Source organism: Umbelopsis ramanniana (genome assembly GCF_025399195.1).
Source record: "Umbelopsis ramanniana AG unplaced genomic scaffold K450scaffold_16, whole genome shotgun sequence".
In the NCBI taxonomy this organism is placed as follows: Eukaryota; Fungi; Mucoromycota; class Umbelopsidomycetes; order Umbelopsidales; family Umbelopsidaceae; genus Umbelopsis; species Umbelopsis ramanniana.
The window spans coordinates 1-16,633 of record NW_026252102.1 but is presented as its reverse complement, the minus strand read 5'-3'; the positions used below and the strand labels follow the sequence as shown (position 1 = coordinate 16,633).

At 43.3% G+C, this 16,633-nt stretch overlaps 7 protein-coding genes across 7 annotated transcripts; 3 read left to right on the top strand and 4 right to left on the bottom strand.

Moving 5' to 3' along the window:
* On the top strand, window positions 1-4,288 carry K450DRAFT_233212 (uncharacterized protein). The gene is made up of 9 exons (XM_051587717.1): window positions 1-192; window positions 269-471; window positions 567-714; window positions 788-947; window positions 1,032-1,217; window positions 1,296-2,077; window positions 2,157-3,107; window positions 3,178-3,679; window positions 3,752-4,288. Exons 1-9 carry the CDS (start codon window positions 72-74, stop codon window positions 3,879-3,881), a joined length of 3,183 nt encoding a protein of 1,060 aa, XP_051446130.1. The 5' UTR covers window positions 1-71; the 3' UTR covers window positions 3,882-4,288.
* K450DRAFT_233208 (uncharacterized protein) lies at window positions 3,912-5,012 on the bottom strand. Its single transcript, XM_051587716.1, has 5 exons — window positions 4,880-5,012; window positions 4,699-4,813; window positions 4,522-4,618; window positions 4,322-4,439; window positions 3,912-4,253 (listed from the first exon to the last, which is right to left on the bottom strand). The coding sequence occupies exons 1-5, from the start codon at window positions 4,997-4,999 to the stop codon at window positions 4,140-4,142; spliced, it is 564 nt and encodes a 187-aa protein (XP_051446129.1). The 5' UTR covers window positions 5,000-5,012; the 3' UTR covers window positions 3,912-4,139.
* Window positions 5,013-5,082: 70 nt separating this feature from the next.
* Window positions 5,083-7,911, top strand: K450DRAFT_233204 (uncharacterized protein). The gene is made up of 2 exons (XM_051587715.1): window positions 5,083-5,489; window positions 5,614-7,911. Exons 1-2 carry the CDS (start codon window positions 5,219-5,221, stop codon window positions 7,689-7,691), a joined length of 2,349 nt encoding a protein of 782 aa, XP_051446128.1. The 5' UTR covers window positions 5,083-5,218; the 3' UTR covers window positions 7,692-7,911.
* A 968-nt stretch (window positions 7,912-8,879) lies between these two features.
* K450DRAFT_233192 (uncharacterized protein) lies at window positions 8,880-11,579 on the bottom strand. The gene is made up of 7 exons (XM_051587714.1): window positions 11,462-11,579; window positions 11,358-11,370; window positions 11,165-11,262; window positions 10,903-11,070; window positions 10,606-10,840; window positions 9,443-10,501; window positions 8,880-9,350 (listed from the first exon to the last, which is right to left on the bottom strand). Exons 1-7 carry the CDS (start codon window positions 11,495-11,497, stop codon window positions 9,010-9,012), a joined length of 1,950 nt encoding a protein of 649 aa, XP_051446127.1. The 5' UTR covers window positions 11,498-11,579; the 3' UTR covers window positions 8,880-9,009.
* Window positions 11,580-14,115: 2,536 nt separating this feature from the next.
* On the top strand, window positions 14,116-14,882 carry K450DRAFT_233189 (uncharacterized protein; the record flags this gene model as incomplete). The annotated part of the gene is made up of 2 exons (XM_051587713.1): window positions 14,116-14,531; window positions 14,846-14,882. Coding segments are annotated over exons 1-2 (269 nt in total), but the record flags the coding sequence as incomplete, so codon positions are not given.
* A 150-nt stretch (window positions 14,883-15,032) lies between these two features.
* On the bottom strand, window positions 15,033-15,594 carry K450DRAFT_233186 (uncharacterized protein). Its single transcript, XM_051587712.1, has one exon. The coding sequence runs from the start codon at window positions 15,416-15,418 to the stop codon at window positions 15,092-15,094; it is 327 nt and encodes a 108-aa protein (XP_051446125.1). The 5' UTR covers window positions 15,419-15,594; the 3' UTR covers window positions 15,033-15,091.
* K450DRAFT_233185 (uncharacterized protein) lies at window positions 15,549-16,151 on the bottom strand. The gene is made up of 2 exons (XM_051587711.1): window positions 15,828-16,151; window positions 15,549-15,751 (listed from the first exon to the last, which is right to left on the bottom strand). Exons 1-2 carry the CDS (start codon window positions 15,878-15,880, stop codon window positions 15,637-15,639), a joined length of 168 nt encoding a protein of 55 aa, XP_051446124.1. The 5' UTR covers window positions 15,881-16,151; the 3' UTR covers window positions 15,549-15,636.
* Window positions 16,152-16,633: the final 482 nt, after the last annotated feature.

Below are 16,633 nucleotides of genomic sequence, written 5' to 3'. Positions count from 1 at the left end.
CCCGCCGTTGTGTCTCCGTTCCCTGCTCTCTTTCCACTGTCTGTGCTCTCTCTTTTCTTAAGCCTGCCTTGATGACTTCAGCCAAGGCTATTCAAATTGCAAAGGAAATTGACAGTGCCCGCTGCAAAGGCAACTGGAATGCTCTTCCTGAATTAGCAAGACGTTATAAGAAGCACAATCCTGATGGCACCGGTAATTTGGCACTCCCTTGCTTTCTCGCCGATTACACTCGATGTTAGCCCATACTCATAACAACCGTTTTTATTAGTTTTGGAACAGACAATATTGGCCGAACACGCTTTGACACAGGTGCTAGAAAAGATCAAAGAGCCTTTCGACCTTTATAACAACGACGGCCCAGAGCACCTTGCCTTTCCTCCAACTGTTGATAGAAGCAGCGTCAACTATGCCCGCGAACAACTCGTTAGAGCCTCGCAGTCTAAAAACGGATCCGAATCATCTCAGAGCAATGTATGTCATATGAAAGTTTGGTGTTCAAAAGGTTAACTTTCCTGCAGTCTCTTTGTACTCACAAGTTGGACTTTCTTTTTTTTTTTTCTATACAGTTTGCCGCCGTGATTTTAGCAAGAACGCTACATGAGATTGGCGACTACTCGAAGGCTTTAAATACGCTGAAGCAAGTCGCTTTTAGGCCGGAAGATGTTGAATCTGGTTATGCGCTGGTCTTACTTGTCCAAGCTCGCACTATTAAAGGTAACACGAACTTTACCTCTTTTTGTTTCGACTACAATTGACTAAGACTAAATGTCACCTCTTTTGGAAATAGGCCTCTGCTTAGAGCGGTCCGATGATGTTGAAGGAGCATTGCAAGCTTATGAGAGTATTCTGCCTATCATCCAACAACATCCAGCAGAACGCGGTAACGAGCTGGCACACTGGGTCGAAACCTCATTGTATCGTGGGTCATTATTGAAACTAGGCCACCAGTAAGTAAAATTCTGTGATGACCAAATTTTCCCCACAGAAGTGATTTCACGTTTTCTGATTTCCCAATGCATCGTATTTTCCAGCAAAGACGATGTGGCGGGTACTCTTGGTCTTTTCCGCGAATACTATAGACAGTCTGCTTCATGGAGCCCTATGTGGCGCATTAGGAAACGCCTAGTCATCCTAAGATACTTTACAAGATACCTTTCTTCTGTATACGTCCAGGGGAAGTATATCCCGTCTTCAATTGTCACTGTAGAAGTTAACAGGTAAGCACGAGCTAATTCCGGGAACAGCGCCATATTTTGATCCAACCAAAACCATCTTATTTACGATTATATTGCTAGTGTCTCACACATCAGTAACTACCAAACGCCTTCGCTCTTCTTCATTGAAATAGCACAACTTCATAAATCATATGAAGATAAGCTATATGCTGTAACAGCTTTCCCAAAAGCCGGACAGTCCAATGGTCAAGTCATCGAGTTTGTCAACCAGTTGGTCCATGATCTAAACTTAATGGGTGATGCTGTTACCTCCACTGAGCTTCGTGGCCTTGTGGAAACCTTGTATAGAGCGATTCAAAAGACTTTCAACTCACCCGTCATTGTTCGACACCTCTTTATCGCGTTGGTTCGACTTGGAGAATACGATGAAGCCAAGCATGCACTTCAATCGTACCTGCGGTTGATTGGTCTCAGCACACAAGCACAAGATGAATCCCGGCGTAACGGAGAAGCGCTTGTTACCTACGCAGATGGAAGAGCTATGCCCGTCCCTATCATAGCGGACACACATGTGGGAGAGATCCTGGACGAAATGTTGGGTACATCTGGTGTTGAAAACGAAGCACTGCAATTCAATTCCGATCGGGCCAAGGACGAGAAGACGATTGCTTCCAAGCACAAGGGTGAACAAGAAAATGACTTGGATATCCTTCTATGCTTGATTGAAGCGGTTCGAATGTTCTGTAAAGAACTGGATCAAGGTGTTGAAGCCGTTGAAGTTGCAGAGCTACTCCACAAAGTGTTGAAACGTTCCACGACCGTTACTGTCGTATCACACCCTGCTATCTGTGCTCAAGTATCTCGCATGGTGGGCACTTCGTATTGCCTACTGGCTAGTCAGAGTAAGTTTGTCTCTTATTTCAGTTGACAGAGATGGATGTTGAAAGATGTGGATCTGACGCATTTTCTCTTTCATTTTAGCTCACGACCCTGAAGTGCGTCCAAAATATCATGATACAGCGCTGTTCCACTTGAACCATTCCATTGAAATTGATCCCACAGCTTGGGAAACACACTATCAACTTGCTCTTCAACAAGCTGAAGTTCGCGATATCAGCCATGCCATCGCCAGTGTCTCTCAGGCACTGCGAATCAATTCCACTTATACACCTTCGTGGCACTTGCTGACACTGCTTTCATCTTGTCCTTCAGCCGGTAATTTGCAGCAAGCTATCCAGTCTTTCGAGCTCGGCATGAGGGAAACAGACATTGAACGTGAGCAAAATGGAAATGGTGATGCTGCAAACAGCATTTCTCCACGAAATTATTTTACTCACGAAGAGGGTGAGCAAATGCTGGCGTTCCAAACGACTGGTGCAGTTCTGCAGGCTGCAGCTGGTCATATCGAAGTAGCCCTTGAGAGTCACGAAAGTCTTTTTGCCCTTTACGGCAAGGTCTCTACCATTGACCCTGCCGTTGCAGCGTACAATGATTATAGCGACTTTTCATCGAGAAGAACCAATGGAATGACTGGCTCCATCAGCGCCATGTCAGACCTCCCACGTACTCGTCGAAGAAGTGCAAGTAGCGGTGCATTGGGAGTCCCTCGTGCTGCTTCCTCCATCAATGTTTCACGATCACAAGACGACGTCAATGTTCGGGGAGGACTTTCCTTGTCCTCTTCATCTATTTCCACTAACCCAAGTGGCTCGGATGTTCGACGCAATGGTACCTCCTCCACCTTGAATGTACCTACTACGTTGAGCGAAGGAGAAAACGAAAAACATCTCACGGATGGTGAAGTTCAGCGAAGCAAGAGCTCTCATCGCCGTCATCTTCACGTGTTTGGCAGTCGGGGCAAAAAATCAAAGAAGCCAGAGAACAACTATTTGAATAGTAGCAAAGAAGGAACCTTGACAAACGATAGTTCCGGTAAGTATGGTCAATTAGGAAAAATTCTCTATAAATGGAACTTTCTGGTTAAAAACTCATGCATTTGTAGTTGGAGTCAACGGCGTCAAATCAAGCGAACATTTAACGGCTGACTACCGTTCGATCCATAGCCCTACGCCATCCATTGGCACTAAAACTAGCATTCGGTCCATTTTCCAACCGACTGAACCTGTCCTCCATGCTACTACCCGAACAAAGCTTCGATACCAGCGGTCGACTCATGCACTTTCTAATCTGTGGTTACTCTCTGCTCTTGCCTTTATCAAACTTGATAAACTAGAGGAAGCGCGGAAAGCCATTGAAGAAGCGGAAGGAAATGATCCATCCAATAACCCTCTAGTCTGGGTTGTGCTTGGTCGGTTGCGAATGGCCCAGAACCGAACCGAAGATGCCATTGCTGCTTTCCAAAAAGCTCTCGTTGTCAACCCTTATGATGCTGGTGGCCGACTCTGGCTTGCTCGCATTTATTTTGATTCTGGAGAGTATGAAGCTGCTGAAGGGCTATTGGATCGTCTGACCAAGGGCAATGGATGGGATAGTGCTGAAGCTTGGTGAGTGTACACTTGGGGAAGAGTCTCCTATGGATCATATTTTCTTTTTATTAATCTCTCCGCTACGTTTAGGTATTATCTGGGTGAATTAAATCACAAGATGGATCGGTTCCCCAGGGCTAAAGAATGCCTATGGTACGCACTAGAGCTTGAGAATACGAAACCTATACTACCCTTCAGCGTACTTCCAAGATGCATTTAAATAACAAATGCCGCCTTTACATACAATCATAGCATAACCCAACTTAACTCAATCCCCATCTTACCAAAGAAATTAATGCTGTTGTTTTATTATAAGTATACTGTGCCGCAAATTTAAAGCCCCCATCTTGGCCAAATCTCAGAGTGTATGCTTTTTGTACTGTAGAGACCTAAATAAATTGTTTACAAGTATGACGATATAGCAGCTTGAGATGATCAGCAGTGTGACTATGTTACATTGATGAGTCGAACCCCCCATTCATTCCATAACTTCATCCTGGTTATCTAAAAATTGGAGTTTGGTCATTTCATTGAAGGCAGCCGAGAACAGCGGACGTATTTCGTTGAGCTCCATCCGAGACATATTGTGCAGCTTTAGAAAACATAGAACGTCAGTCGGTAATAAAGAAAACGGCGACGGGGTAGAGCGGGGACAATTACCTCGAGTCGGGTCCCGTCCACTTTGCCTAGCAAATCTCGCGTCTTCCTTTGTCGACACTCCCGAATATCTTTCAATAGCTTTCGAATGTGTTCAATATCAGGTATTTCATCGGGCGCTCTGTCATACGTACCGGGTATAAATATACGTTAGATGTATTACTATAACGGCAGGCCAATAGGCAAGTAGAACGAAGTCTTACACTTCAATTAACATGTGGGCTATTTCCATATAGTGAAACGGGACTTTTGCAAACTCGTCGTGGTCTTCCTCATTTTGCAATAATGCCTGTAGATTGTCTATATTAAATATGGAGTTAGAAACCCATGTATTGCCATTTACCAACGCCGCCAATTATTAGCATGCGGACGATGTTTACCTTTCGTGAACCAGTTGGGCGGGACAATTGAGCATTTTCTATTTTTTTTGAGAGCAACTGCAAGCCATAGTGGTACCTGGGCTTGCAAAGGCGGCATAAACGGGCCATAGGACGTCTACATATGAGGATAGTATGAATGCTACGCGTAACGGAGGAGCAAAGTGGACATCAGCAAGGGTACCTGGATGAATTCCATTTTGTCTAGAGTGAAATTAGGAATGATGGAGATGAATTCATTGCCTGCAATGAACTGAATCTCTTCAGGCGAGAATTGTCGTTGGATCTTTTGCGGCAAAGCCATGCTGAGAGACAGTGCGCGGACTGCTTGTAACCCAAAAAAAGATTTCTGTCTGCCTCTAATTTTTTTTTTTTTTTTGAAACTCGGCCGTTCAAATAGGAAGTCCCTTTCCCTACTAGCGTGCGTTGAAACGGGCTCCTTTCCTTTGACCTCTCATCCCATTTCTTTCCCCTCAGTCCTTCCATTCTTTCTCATTACTACGTCCTATAACTCTCACAACGCATGCCTTCTGCGTCCCCTATCTTTATACCAAGTGCTGACTACGGCCATTCTTTCCGTCGTGGATCTTTAACACAAACCATTCTCCATAACGGGCCAACGAAACGGCCGTCCATAAAGGGTGGAATGTCTTACCATTCATCAAAGTCAGATCGGCGCTGGAAGTGGTGGCATTATCTGATACTTTTGCTCCTGTTGTTTGCCTTTGTCGAGTTGGCTATTGTCGTGGTTGGATATGCGCTACTTCATGATCAGCCCGCTCCAATTTCTATCGGTAAGTCCCACTGTTAAATTATCCTAAATTAAGATAAAAGGAAACCATGTTGCGTAACCTAACCTTTCCACTCCACTTCATTTTTGTATGTATTTTTAATTTGGGTACCACCGTAAACCCTCAGCGCTACGAAAATTCCCATCTGTACCTTACAAACATTTGGATACGAGAAGTCAGCTCAAATTGGAGAGAGGAACAACCGTCTATCATGTTACAAAGGAGTTTGGTCCGGCTTCTATGGGTGGGATGGGCATGGTCTTGACAGCACTTGCCACTGCCCAGCAACAAACGAATCGTGTCGACGTTTCTGTCGTTATGCCATATTACTCATACTTGAAGAACAAGCACGAAATCACCAAGGTGACTGACCTTACTATGGACATTCGAGATAAAAATGGTCGCTTAATGCCTGTGGAATTCCGGGTTTCTAAACTGGATTTTGTGTATGGCGATAACCCTGAAAGCACCAATGCCACCACGGAAATGCCACCGAACCCACCATCTCAGGTCGTACCAGTATACCTCATTGGCCCTGGCAACAAGTCGCCTTTTAACCGTGCCTTTCGAGTAAAAAATGTTCTCAATATTTACTCTTCTCCCAATGGATTACCTCAAGAATGGAAGGATCAATACTTTTGTAAAGCTGTAGCTACATTCCTGGCCCATCAAGTCAATAGCGAAGAGCAATCTTTATTCGCACCTGTAACTCGGCATAATCGGGTCGACGTCGTGCATTTGCATGGTGCTACCAACGCATATGTGGCAAAACATCTTCGTGAATCCATTGAGCTGGAAGAAATGGGTCCGAAGCCACCATCCATTGTGTATACAATGCACGACTACCTTGATGAACTACAGTACACCAACACCATCAAGAATGTAGGCAAATTTATTGGAAATCGTGATGTGGATGAGGCTTTGTCAGAAATGCAAAACTACATGCATGGCCATCGCATGTTCATGTCAAGTCTTGCTATTGATAGTGCCGATGTTGTAACGATTGTGAGCAAGAGTATGGCAAAAGAGATTGTAGAAGGACGTTTGGACTTTTATCTCAAGGAACTGGTAATGGATAGTCTTTTGCGGAAGGCTCAGAAGCACCATTTCTTTGGTGTCAGCAATGGTGTTGATTTCACCACCTTGAATCCTTTCACAAGTAAGAAGTTGACCACTCGGAAATGTTCATTCCCGCCCTACGCCCTGGATATGATAGACAATGGTGCCGGCACCATCCCTTCTCCCACCCACTCTGATGAGCTCTACATCGATCAGCAACCCATGATGACTAAGTCACTTGCTCGAAAATGGACCATATCGGATGAGCCAAATGATTTTGTTACCACTGCCAAAGATCGAGCAAAGCGGTTTTTGGTTCGACGTGGACTGCTCCACGAGGATGATTTAAAACGCCCTGTGGTGCTCTTTATTGGTCGATTCCAGTATAACAAGGGCCTCGAATTTTTCCAGAAAGCCGCCGAGTACTTTGTACAATATAACGCAAAGTTTGTTGTCATTGGCCAGCGTAATAACTATCCGCTGGAATGGGTCGAGCAATTGCAAACACGTTACCCTAACAACGTTGTGGTCATTTCTGAAGCCAAGGAACAGCGACAATGGTCTGTGTTCTTCCGAGCTGCCGCTGACTTTGTGTTTGTACCAAGTCTGACAGAGAGTTTCGGATTGGTGGCTGCTGAAGGTCTTCTGTTTGGTGCTGGTGTGATCTCCTCTGGTGTAGGTGGCCTCAAGGAGTTCCTGATTGATCGCCCACCAAATTTCTTGATGACCGGAGCAGGCAAAGCTGGAATCACCAAAGATGATTCCGGTCTTACAGTGGTTGATACTGGAGATGCCTATAATGCCTATCTATTCAATGCTTTGGAGCCCAATGTAGACATACTCAATCAAGGCTTGGAACACGCTATCTACGATGCTGTTACGGATTTCGAACGAATGGTCAATACTAAGGCATTGCGAGAAGACTATGCTTTACGCATGGTGTCTAGCGCAATTGCTTTGGGCTGGGACCGTCGACAGGGTCCAGTGGAAGAGTACCTCTACGCATATCAAGTTGGTTTGGGTGATATCAAAGTACGTGATCTGGAAAGACACGAAATCGAAGAGGAAAGAGAATTGCTGGAGATGATTTTCAGGGACGGAGGAGAAGGTGGTCTCATACAGCCTGTTTCTGCGTCTACTTTTTAAAAGGCATTCCTTTCTGCCTGTCATTCTATAGATATATGTTTGAATTCTTCGCACAAAAAATAACTGTACAGTTTTGTTTGTCTTTTTGTTTCCTCTATCCTTTTATTCATTGGATTTTCCATTCTCAACCCGTCATATATCACGTCAATTTAGTTTCATAGTTGATCTCAATCGCCTAACAGCCTTAAGATCTCATATAAACATACACTTTTACACTTTTGATACTGTCTGTTTAAGGCAATGCCATTTTGGGCAGTCTTGAACACGATGCGTTGCTTGCTGTTAGAGAGCATTGCTATCTGCTTGAATTGAGTTCAGTCATAACAGACCATTAAATTCAAAAGTAAAGGGAACATGTCCAAGGAAAAGGATATCTTTCATTTCATTTAGGAGACATACAACAGAGAGATATAATAAAGAGCAGAGAGAATACATTGTAAAGCAGCAACCATTCCAACAATACTATTATTGACCTCCTCTAAGTGCAAGAACCAAATGAAGCACTGAGCCACCGACAATGTTGTACTCGTTGGCTGTTTTCTCATCGGACCTACACAAGATTGGTAAGTCAAAGTAACAAAGGCGGCCATTAAGTGTATTATCCTTTCGTCTTACATTTGCTTGCCTCCAAAAATCAATCTCTGTTGTTGTGGTGGGATACCTTCCTTCTCTTCAACTCTCTCCTTGATTCTGGTGATCTTATCATTGGGCTCGATATCAATTTCGATCTACGAGAGGAAACAAAGCAATGATGAATTAACGCCGTGACATATTAGTACAATGATGGTGAGTGTCTTACCTCCTTGCCTGTGAGAGTCTTTTCGTAGCATTATATAAAAAAGCTATTAGTCATATGAAATGCTTGAATATATGAGGTCATGTTGGCCAAATGGGCGGTGGCAAAGTCACTCTAGATGGAATGGTGACGATAATGTTGGCGACTGACCCTCCCATATCGTCATGGATTTACACAGGAGTGAAACGCACGATATCTAGCAATGCGAAATGTGCCCCTAGATCAACAGAGAAAGCAATTGCACTGTACCTTGACTTTTATCAGCATGTCGTATGTTTGTATGAAAGAAAATGGATAACGATCTGTTTGTCAGACAGGTCCGTCTGAATTAGCCGCGCGCTGCGTTTCGTCAACTCTGTATTTCATAGACAAAATTAAAGCAAGCTCTAGAAATTATCGATTTTTAGGTTTCTTTTTTATTCTTCCTTTGTGGAAAGAAAAAAGCGAGCAAAAAAAAAAGGCAAGACAGAAAATGGATTTTAAAAGGAAGTGGGGACCTCTAAGTCAATTGATGAGGGATACTTAGTAGACACGAGCAAATGGTGGGACGGGCTTGCATTCGTTCTCGTCAAGAGTAGTGTCGGTGACCTTACGGTAGGCGAGCTTGACCTCACCGGATTCCTGGTCTTGCCAAGAGAGAGTATGCTTCATCCAGTTGACATCATCACGATCCTTGAAGTCCTCACGTGCGTGAGCACCTCGAGATTCCTTACGAGCAGCAGCAGCATTAATAGTTTGGGAAGCGCAGGTCAACAAGTTTTGAAGCTCAAGGGTTTCAACGAGATCAGTGTTCCAGATCATACCGCGGTCAGTAACCTTGACATCCTTGAATGAATCCCAGACCTTAGCCATTCTACCGACACCTGATTTAAATTAAAACGAAGAGAAACACGATGAAAATGATTAGACCCAATGCCAAGAGCTAAAACGTTCTGCTAAATTTGACAAAACTTACCTTCGTCGAGAGAAGATTGGGTTCTGAAGACGGCAGCATCGCTCTGCATGACCTTTTGCATGTTCAAACGGATTTCAGCTGTAGACTTATCACCCTTGGCGTTTCGGAGAGCATCCATATTGGCAATGCTCTCGGCACCAGCGTCAACAGCGAAAGGCTTCAATGGAGTTCCAGGTTCCAAAGTCTCGGCAATGTGGTGGGCAACAGCACGACCGAAGACAACGATATCAAGAAGAGAGTTGGCTCCCAGACGGTTAGCACCGTGAACGGAGACACAACCAGCTTCACCAGCAGCATACAAGCCAGGGACAGTCTTTTCAGCACCATTCTCATCAACGGTCAAGACTTCACCAGTGTACTTGGTGGGAATACCACCCATGTTGTAATGGACAGTGGGCAAAACAGGAATGGGCTCCTTGGTAACATCAACACCAGCAAAGATAGCGGCAGTCTCGGAGATACCGGGAAGACGCTCGTGAAGAACTTCAGGGGGCAAGTGAGAAAGTTGGAGATAGATGTGATCCTTGTCAGGACCAACACCACGACCTTCGCGGATTTCCAAAGTCATGGAACGAGAGACGACATCACGAGAAGCGAGATCCTTGGCAGTAGGAGCATAACGTTCCATGAAGCGTTCACCAGCAGAGTTGATTAAAATACCACCTTCACCACGTGAGCCTTCAGTAATCAAACATCCAGCACCGTAGATACCAGTAGGATGGAACTGAACGAATTCAAGATCTTGAAGGGGAAGACCAGCACGAGCAACCATGGCATTACCGTCACCAGTACAGGTATGGGCAGAGGTACATGAGAAGTAGGCTCGCCCATAACCACCGGTGGCAAGGACGGTCTTGTGAGATCTAAATCTATGGAGGGTACCATCTTCCATGTTGAGAGCAAGGACACCTTTGCATTCGCCATCTTCCATGATCAAATCGAGAGCAAAGTATTCAATGAAGTAATTGGTCTTATGTCGGAGAGACTGACCGTACAAAGTGTGGAGAATGGCATGGCCAGTACGATCAGCAACGGCAGCGCAACGATAAGCTTGGCCACCTAGAGTGATTCACATGAAAAAAAAACGTAGGTTCAGCATTAAGTTTAAGAAATGAATAACAAATAAGATGAGAGAGGGCAATGCCTGCTTAGACGAAACTTACCCTTGCCATATTTGAGAGATTGACCACCGAAGGCACGTTGGTAGATCTTGCCTTCCTCAGTTCTAGAGAAAGGTACACCATAATGCTCCAATTCAATGACAGTGTTGGGGGCTTCACGACACATGTAATGAATGGCGTCTTGGTCACCAAGCCAGTCAGAACCCTTGACTGTATCATACATATGCCATCTCCAGTCATCCTCAGTCATGTTACCGAGGGCAGCATTAACACCACCCTACAAATATGCGGCATTAGGAAAAAGTTGCAAAGCAAAGTACAAGAACAACCCGAACTCACCTGAGCAGCAACAGTGTGCGATCGAGTAGGGAAAAGCTTTGTGATACAGGCAGTGTTGAAGCCAGCCTCGGCAAGACCGAAAGCAGCACGAAGACCAGCACCACCAGCGCCAACGACTACAGCGTCGTATTCGTGATCAATGACGGGATATTTGCTAGCAATTGGGCCCTGGGAAAATGGAAATGACACATTTTAGGTTATTGTTGGGAAACTGCTAGAAATGTAGAAAATAAATTTATGGGCAATAAAGCCTTTAACATACGGTGGCTTCCTTTGCTCTCAAAGGGTTGGTGGCCATGACCTGGAAGGCAGGTCGTGACTGGTGAATGGCGCGTGAAATGGTGCGAGTGACGTTGGCATCTTGAAGATAGAGGGAGAGTATCAGTTATAAGACGGTCAAGTTGAAGATATGGTGGTTGGGCTGGACATGCTCATATTGTTTATATGTTACTTACTGGATGCACGAGTCTATCAAAGTTGACATGTCATGACGGAAGAGAAAACAGGGACCAATGTTAAAGACATATAGTGAGGTAAGTATAAAAAGAAATGCTCATACCAAGACAGGTGTCGCACGGTTCAAGAATTTAAGCATCGTACGAGAGAGTGGGGAGGACTGGTGAATGTTTACTCTACGCAACAATAAAACCACTGTAAGCAGGCCCTCAAAGTTCTTGTTGACGGTTCGAATGAGGTTTAGTCTCCGCTCACCTGTTCATATATACTAGGGCTACTGTAAACACGCCGAAAAAATTGAGGGTCTGCCGGATTTCACGTGCAGGCATCGGGAAGTGCATTGTGTTTTGGCGGCTCAGCTTGAAAGCTGCTGACGAAAGCAGGAATTGAATATTGCTGGGTTCTAAGAATGTATTTTTACAAGCAAAATTACATTTGCGTGCGCTTTTCGAATTGGCGCACCTTTACTCTCATTTTTATATTTCTTTCAAAGCAAGCGGTAGGCTATACGTGCATACTTTAACGTCAGTCTAGACCGTTTCTTTACTGAGCAAAAAATTGACTTGCAAAAAGAAAAGTTTCCTTGATTTACCTCCATTTTTAGCCTTTGTCCTTCTTGCGTTGAGTTACCAAAATACCATTCATGGCTCAACACTGACCAGCAGATATGACCATATCAGAGAATAGTGGTAAACTTTGCACAGAGGTGATCAAAAACCAGTATATTACTGTATCATATAACATTTCTTACGAAATGGGGTAATTCAACTAGTACTTGCGGTGATCGTAGGTGATACCAGTCATTGAGAAGGTAACAGCCGGCCGTTACCACACCAGATGGATGTAGAAGTACAGGTCGTTTTAGCCTCAGCTGCAATTTTAGTTATGCGATGTATCTGACCTTCCAAAACAGCTCGGTTGATTTGCTACTCCGTGGTTGTTTCTTCAGTGAGCGTTGCGATTTGCTCTTCAAAGATAGAATTCGAACATAACGTGACTGATTGCATGAAGATGCCAATTTCATATTATGCCTAAAAGCATAGTTATGATCCATAGCAAAGAGGACTTAATTTAGACTCATTCTTTCTAGTAGTTGCTGTGATATAAGATACCTCGAGAAGAATGCCAATCCCTTTTCTTTCTGTCAAACCCAATAACTTATTACGAAAGAAAGCCCGTGGCATTTTTCTTCTCACTTAATCTTAACCTTTTTCTTTGCAATTCCTAGATACACAATGGACGACGTAATGTGAGCACTCATGTTTTCATCAAGTTCATCATAGCTCGTTTAGGTAGTCTCGTATACTTTTTGTTCAAGATGCTTTCACATGATCAGATATCGGCAGGCAAAAAAATAGACCATTTTCGCTATCAGTTAATATAACCAACTTCAGCAAGCTGTTGAAAGTACATTAACTTACGTGCTAATGCTATACTCAACTCTCGACATATAAATTTAATTCTGCTTGGATTTTATGATAAAGTATTCTTTTGTTATCGAAATCTGCTGACTCGTTTTTTTTTTCAATAGTACTTCTTTCTAAGGGCTGCAATCAAACACCTAAATGTAGCTGAAGATTCCATGCACTAATTCTTTCAATGTTTTGTAAAATTATGACTTGTCACTAATTAAGTCGTAAATTTTACACAACATCTACGAGTGCTTGGAATCTGAACGCCTTTATTGCATGCACATTTTTTACCGTCAGCTTTCTTATTTTGGCGAGACAAGTAAAATTTGATGCGCTTTATGATACCACTACCTCTGTTTCAGAGTACTTACGATATATTAATTTGAATTCTAATCGTTTAAACGGAATCTAAAATGCTGCATCTACTTAATCCTCTCATTGAGCCGACCTACTCTGTGGTGAGTTGCATTATGAAGAATTCTTTTCTCGGTGTTCAGATTGTACTACGGTTGAGTTGCACTGGAGTAGGTGGATATCTGATAGAAGCTTTAGTAAATTAACTTAAAAAGTCATCCCACCTGGTCGATACGGATGTACGTAAATGCTGAATATAACCTACATATGGTGAAGACTTCGATAGTCTATCATAAGCACTTACTTTGGAGTATGCGGGATTCATCTACATATACAGAGCAACGGTAATCCTTGTTGGAGAATTTGTCTTTTGTGTGTATTCGGTGGGTTACTTTATTTTTTGATTTTCTACTGACTGAAAAGTTGATTGTTATCTACTATGATTGCTATATTGTACGAAAGTTATGATTTATCTATGCAATATAGACTTGAATCATCCTACAGACGATTTCGGGGTTCCATGAAATATTACTCTCGCCATAGAGCTAGGCACCAATTAATGCCTTCTCTTTGCGCTTCGAGTTGTTCCTGTTTGCAAGATCGTTTATCCATCCACTGCATGCCTTCTTTTCCTTCGGTTGGAGGAAACGGTCATTAGTGGGCAGAAAGATTGGTTCGTACATGTTGAAAGCAGCTTGGTCCGACCATTCTCTCTGTTGTTTGATGCAATTCCAGTGAGTTATCCAAATGGCGAGCATGACTCGTCCCATTTCCTTCAAAATATGTTCATCTTGTAGCTTGTTTGTTATAAGAAAATCAAACTCCAATTTTTTTTTTTTATATATATGTATATATATTCGGGTTTATTTAGCTATTTGCGAAGCAAATAGTTTAGATACTGAGATGTTCAGGTACAAAGAATACGGAAAACGAAAAAACACAGAAATAGAAGTTAATAAAAAGGAAAGTTAGAGTCTTAACCTCAGTTACTAGTGAGAGCTATGCTTTTAGCCGTGATGGTACGGTATGATTCGCTTCGACACAGGCGTAGGGACATCAGGTACGTATATCCTTTGTAACGTTGCGCCATATCTATGGTAGTCTTCTATGTCATCTTTGCGTGCATAGGCTGTTACTCGGAACTCTTTTCCCATTCCGGGATCCAGCTCGTTACAATGGCTATGAGCACATTTTGGTCCATTTCAGGCTCCTCATCTAGTTGTAGCTGCATTGACCAGCGCCATCTGTTGCGCCGTATGGCCCAGATGCATGCATCTGGAACCCACCTCTTGTCTCCGATGCAGCTTTTCCAGTGGAATTGCCATATTGATATCAAAATAAGCCCAAATACCGAGAGTGTCTGTTTACCGGAGGGCGTACAGATGCTCTTAATGTCAGACAGCAGGAGTTTTTTTTTTTTTTTTTTTAAAAAAAAATCGAACTTTATTAAACTGAATGCGAGGATGTGACATGCCAAGCCGTTGCGGTCATGGCATTCCTACAATCCATGTCAAGGAGATAAAAGGTGGAGTTAAGGTGCTGACTGAATATCAATACTGATTGGATATTGAAATGATTATAGCAGGACTGATTGTCTGGGATATCTTATATACTTATGTATGGGGAGGGAAGGGTGAAGTTGCCTCCATTTTTATTTGCCGTTTGTATGCCGGCAAAGCGCCAGGGTGCGCTCTTGTTGGTGTGGATGTCAGACAGCAGGAGTAGTTGCCATACCTTGGCCGGCGAATCAAACTCCTCAAATTTTGTCTTTCGACCGTATCTCAGGCGGCATTTTCTTGAAATTCATCATTCTCCCCGGAAGTGCTTGTCAGATTCATTTTCCTTTTGACATATTGTGCACGTTGTGCCATGTTCGCCGGCAAAAATGTTGTGTAATCGTTCTTTGGTTGGTATCTTGTGCTGAAGGGTCCGGCACCAGGGCGTCCGAATCGCATGTGGAATTTTTTTTATGTTTTGAGCGGTTCGTAGTTCATTGACCTGCGCTGGGAGTGATTCTGGCTCACCATCTGACAAGATGATGATATTGGGGTCTTGAGCGTTGGGGTAGGTGTACTGAGACACTTCCTCACTCTCACCCTTGGAAAAGGTTGACTCGGCCCGTTCTGCGGGAAAGGGCTTCCCTGCTTGTTGGACTGAGGGCAGTTGGCTTTCAGATGGCCAGCCTGGTGGCAGGTGTAACAATTTTTAAGGCCTTGAGCTGCCTGGAAACGTACCGGACAATCTGTTTTGGTGTGTCCAGCTTGTCGGTACAAATAGCATGTTCGGATCCCCATTGCCGAGTTGAGCTTGATCTGGCAATCTCGGATGGTATGTCCCGATTGCTTACAGTAAGTACAAGATGGGGGAGCGTTGTCCCATTTTGCTTGGATGGTGGTCTGCCACTCCGGGATGTAGATAAATGGTTTTAATTCGATGTATGAGGAATCATTCGTCTGGGTGGTGTCCAGAAGGATGAACCCCTCTCCGTTATAAGAGTGGTATTTGCCGTGGCCTACGGGCTTTTTGAATACCGAGACATTCTTGACCTTACGGCCATGCTTTGGCTGAGAACTCTTACAATGCCTTCTTCACTGGGGAAGAGACGCATGTTTCTCAGTTTTACGAAGGTGAGTTTGTTTTTCAGCTTTGAGTTGTGATGGCTTTGATTTCTGTGTTGTTGATGATGATGCCTTGTTCTGTCGCAATTTTGCGCTGAATGGTGGCAACACTCGGGTCAAAAAGGATCTTGATGGCATTTTCTTGCGGGCCAACCTGTCTGTGGCCACGGATGGCTGCTGGCGTAAATTTGTTGAAGATTGCTAGTAAAGCATCTTCCGTAGTTTCTGAAGTGGTCGGAATGTGGGACAGGTCAAAGACCACTACTCCGTAGTTAATGCTTCCGAAAACTTTACCATCATTAGAGAGGGTCGTCTTCAGCGGATTCTGGGGTGCTTTGAAGTGCTCATGGTCGAGATGTTCCCGGATGGTTCATGGTAAAGCCGTCCTTTCGGTGGCGGTTGATGCGCCCCAGACTATATACAACTTTGATAATCACGTGATAGATAACATATAGTTCATTTATATAGCAATATACCTATCGGAAATGTTTAAATAATAACACGCTATTTACAAATATTTAAGTATTTATTTTACATATAGTATTTTGTTAAATATTTAAATATTTTTATTGAAAATATTATACCTCAATATAAATGTATATTTTTTGAAATAAATTTTTTAAAAATAATTTATTGCATAATAAATTAATAAATTATAATTTAATTTGTTTAATATTAAATAACTATATATGGATTTAAATATTGGCCTATATCATGCATTGAAAGGTCAGCTACGGCGAAAAAAACCTTTTCACCATGAACCACACGGTCCCACCTGAAGCTTTCTTCCATGAGCAAAGGCTTTTTCCGCTACTCATCACTTTTTAGTGTCTGCAGTTACCGAAAAAGCAATAAAAGTCTATCAATCACATATCACCGCTTCCTGAGAGA

What these genes read in the sequence shown, in the direction of transcription:
- K450DRAFT_233212 (XM_051587717.1), top strand. Translation starts at nt 72, where the DNA reads ATGACTTCAGCCAAGGCTATTCAAATTGCAAAGGAAATTGACAGTGCC. An exon ending in GCACAATCCTGATGGCACCG is followed by an intron (nt 193 to 268) that starts GTAATTTGGCAC and finishes CGTTTTTATTAG; the next exon opens with TTTTGGAACAGACAATATTG. An exon ending in TGGGATAGTGCTGAAGCTTG is followed by an intron (nt 3,680 to 3,751) that starts GTGAGTGTACAC and finishes CGCTACGTTTAG; the next exon opens with GTATTATCTGGGTGAATTAA.
- K450DRAFT_233208 (XM_051587716.1), bottom strand. Translation starts at nt 4,999, where the DNA reads ATGGCTTTGCCGCAAAAGATCCAACGACAATTCTCGCCTGAAGAGATT. An exon ending in GCCCACATGTTAATTGAAGT is followed by an intron (nt 4,440 to 4,521) that starts GTAAGACTTCGT and finishes TACGTATGACAG; the next exon opens with AGCGCCCGATGAAATACCTG. An exon ending in TGGACGGGACCCGACTCGAG is followed by an intron (nt 4,254 to 4,321) that starts GTAATTGTCCCC and finishes TGTTTTCTAAAG; the next exon opens with CTGCACAATATGTCTCGGAT.
- K450DRAFT_233204 (XM_051587715.1), top strand. Translation starts at nt 5,219, where the DNA reads ATGCCTTCTGCGTCCCCTATCTTTATACCAAGTGCTGACTACGGCCAT. An exon ending in GCCCGCTCCAATTTCTATCG is followed by an intron (nt 5,490 to 5,613) that starts GTAAGTCCCACT and finishes GTAAACCCTCAG; the next exon opens with CGCTACGAAAATTCCCATCT.
- K450DRAFT_233192 (XM_051587714.1), bottom strand. Translation starts at nt 11,497, where the DNA reads ATGCTTAAATTCTTGAACCGTGCGACACCTGTCTTG. An exon ending in CGCACACTGTTGCTGCTCAG is followed by an intron (nt 10,841 to 10,902) that starts GTGAGTTCGGGT and finishes GCATATTTGTAG; the next exon opens with GGTGGTGTTAATGCTGCCCT. An exon ending in ATCTCTCAAATATGGCAAGG is followed by an intron (nt 10,502 to 10,605) that starts GTAAGTTTCGTC and finishes GAATCACTCTAG; the next exon opens with GTGGCCAAGCTTATCGTTGC.
- K450DRAFT_233186 (XM_051587712.1), bottom strand. Translation starts at nt 15,418, where the DNA reads ATGGGGATCCGAACATGCTATTTGTACCGACAAGCTGGACACACCAAA.
- K450DRAFT_233185 (XM_051587711.1), bottom strand. Translation starts at nt 15,880, where the DNA reads ATGCCATCAAGATCCTTTTTGACCCGAGTGTTGCCACCATTCAGCGCA. An exon ending in CCACCATTCAGCGCAAAATT is followed by an intron (nt 15,752 to 15,827) that starts GCGACAGAACAA and finishes AAACAAACTCAC; the next exon opens with CTTCGTAAAACTGAGAAACA.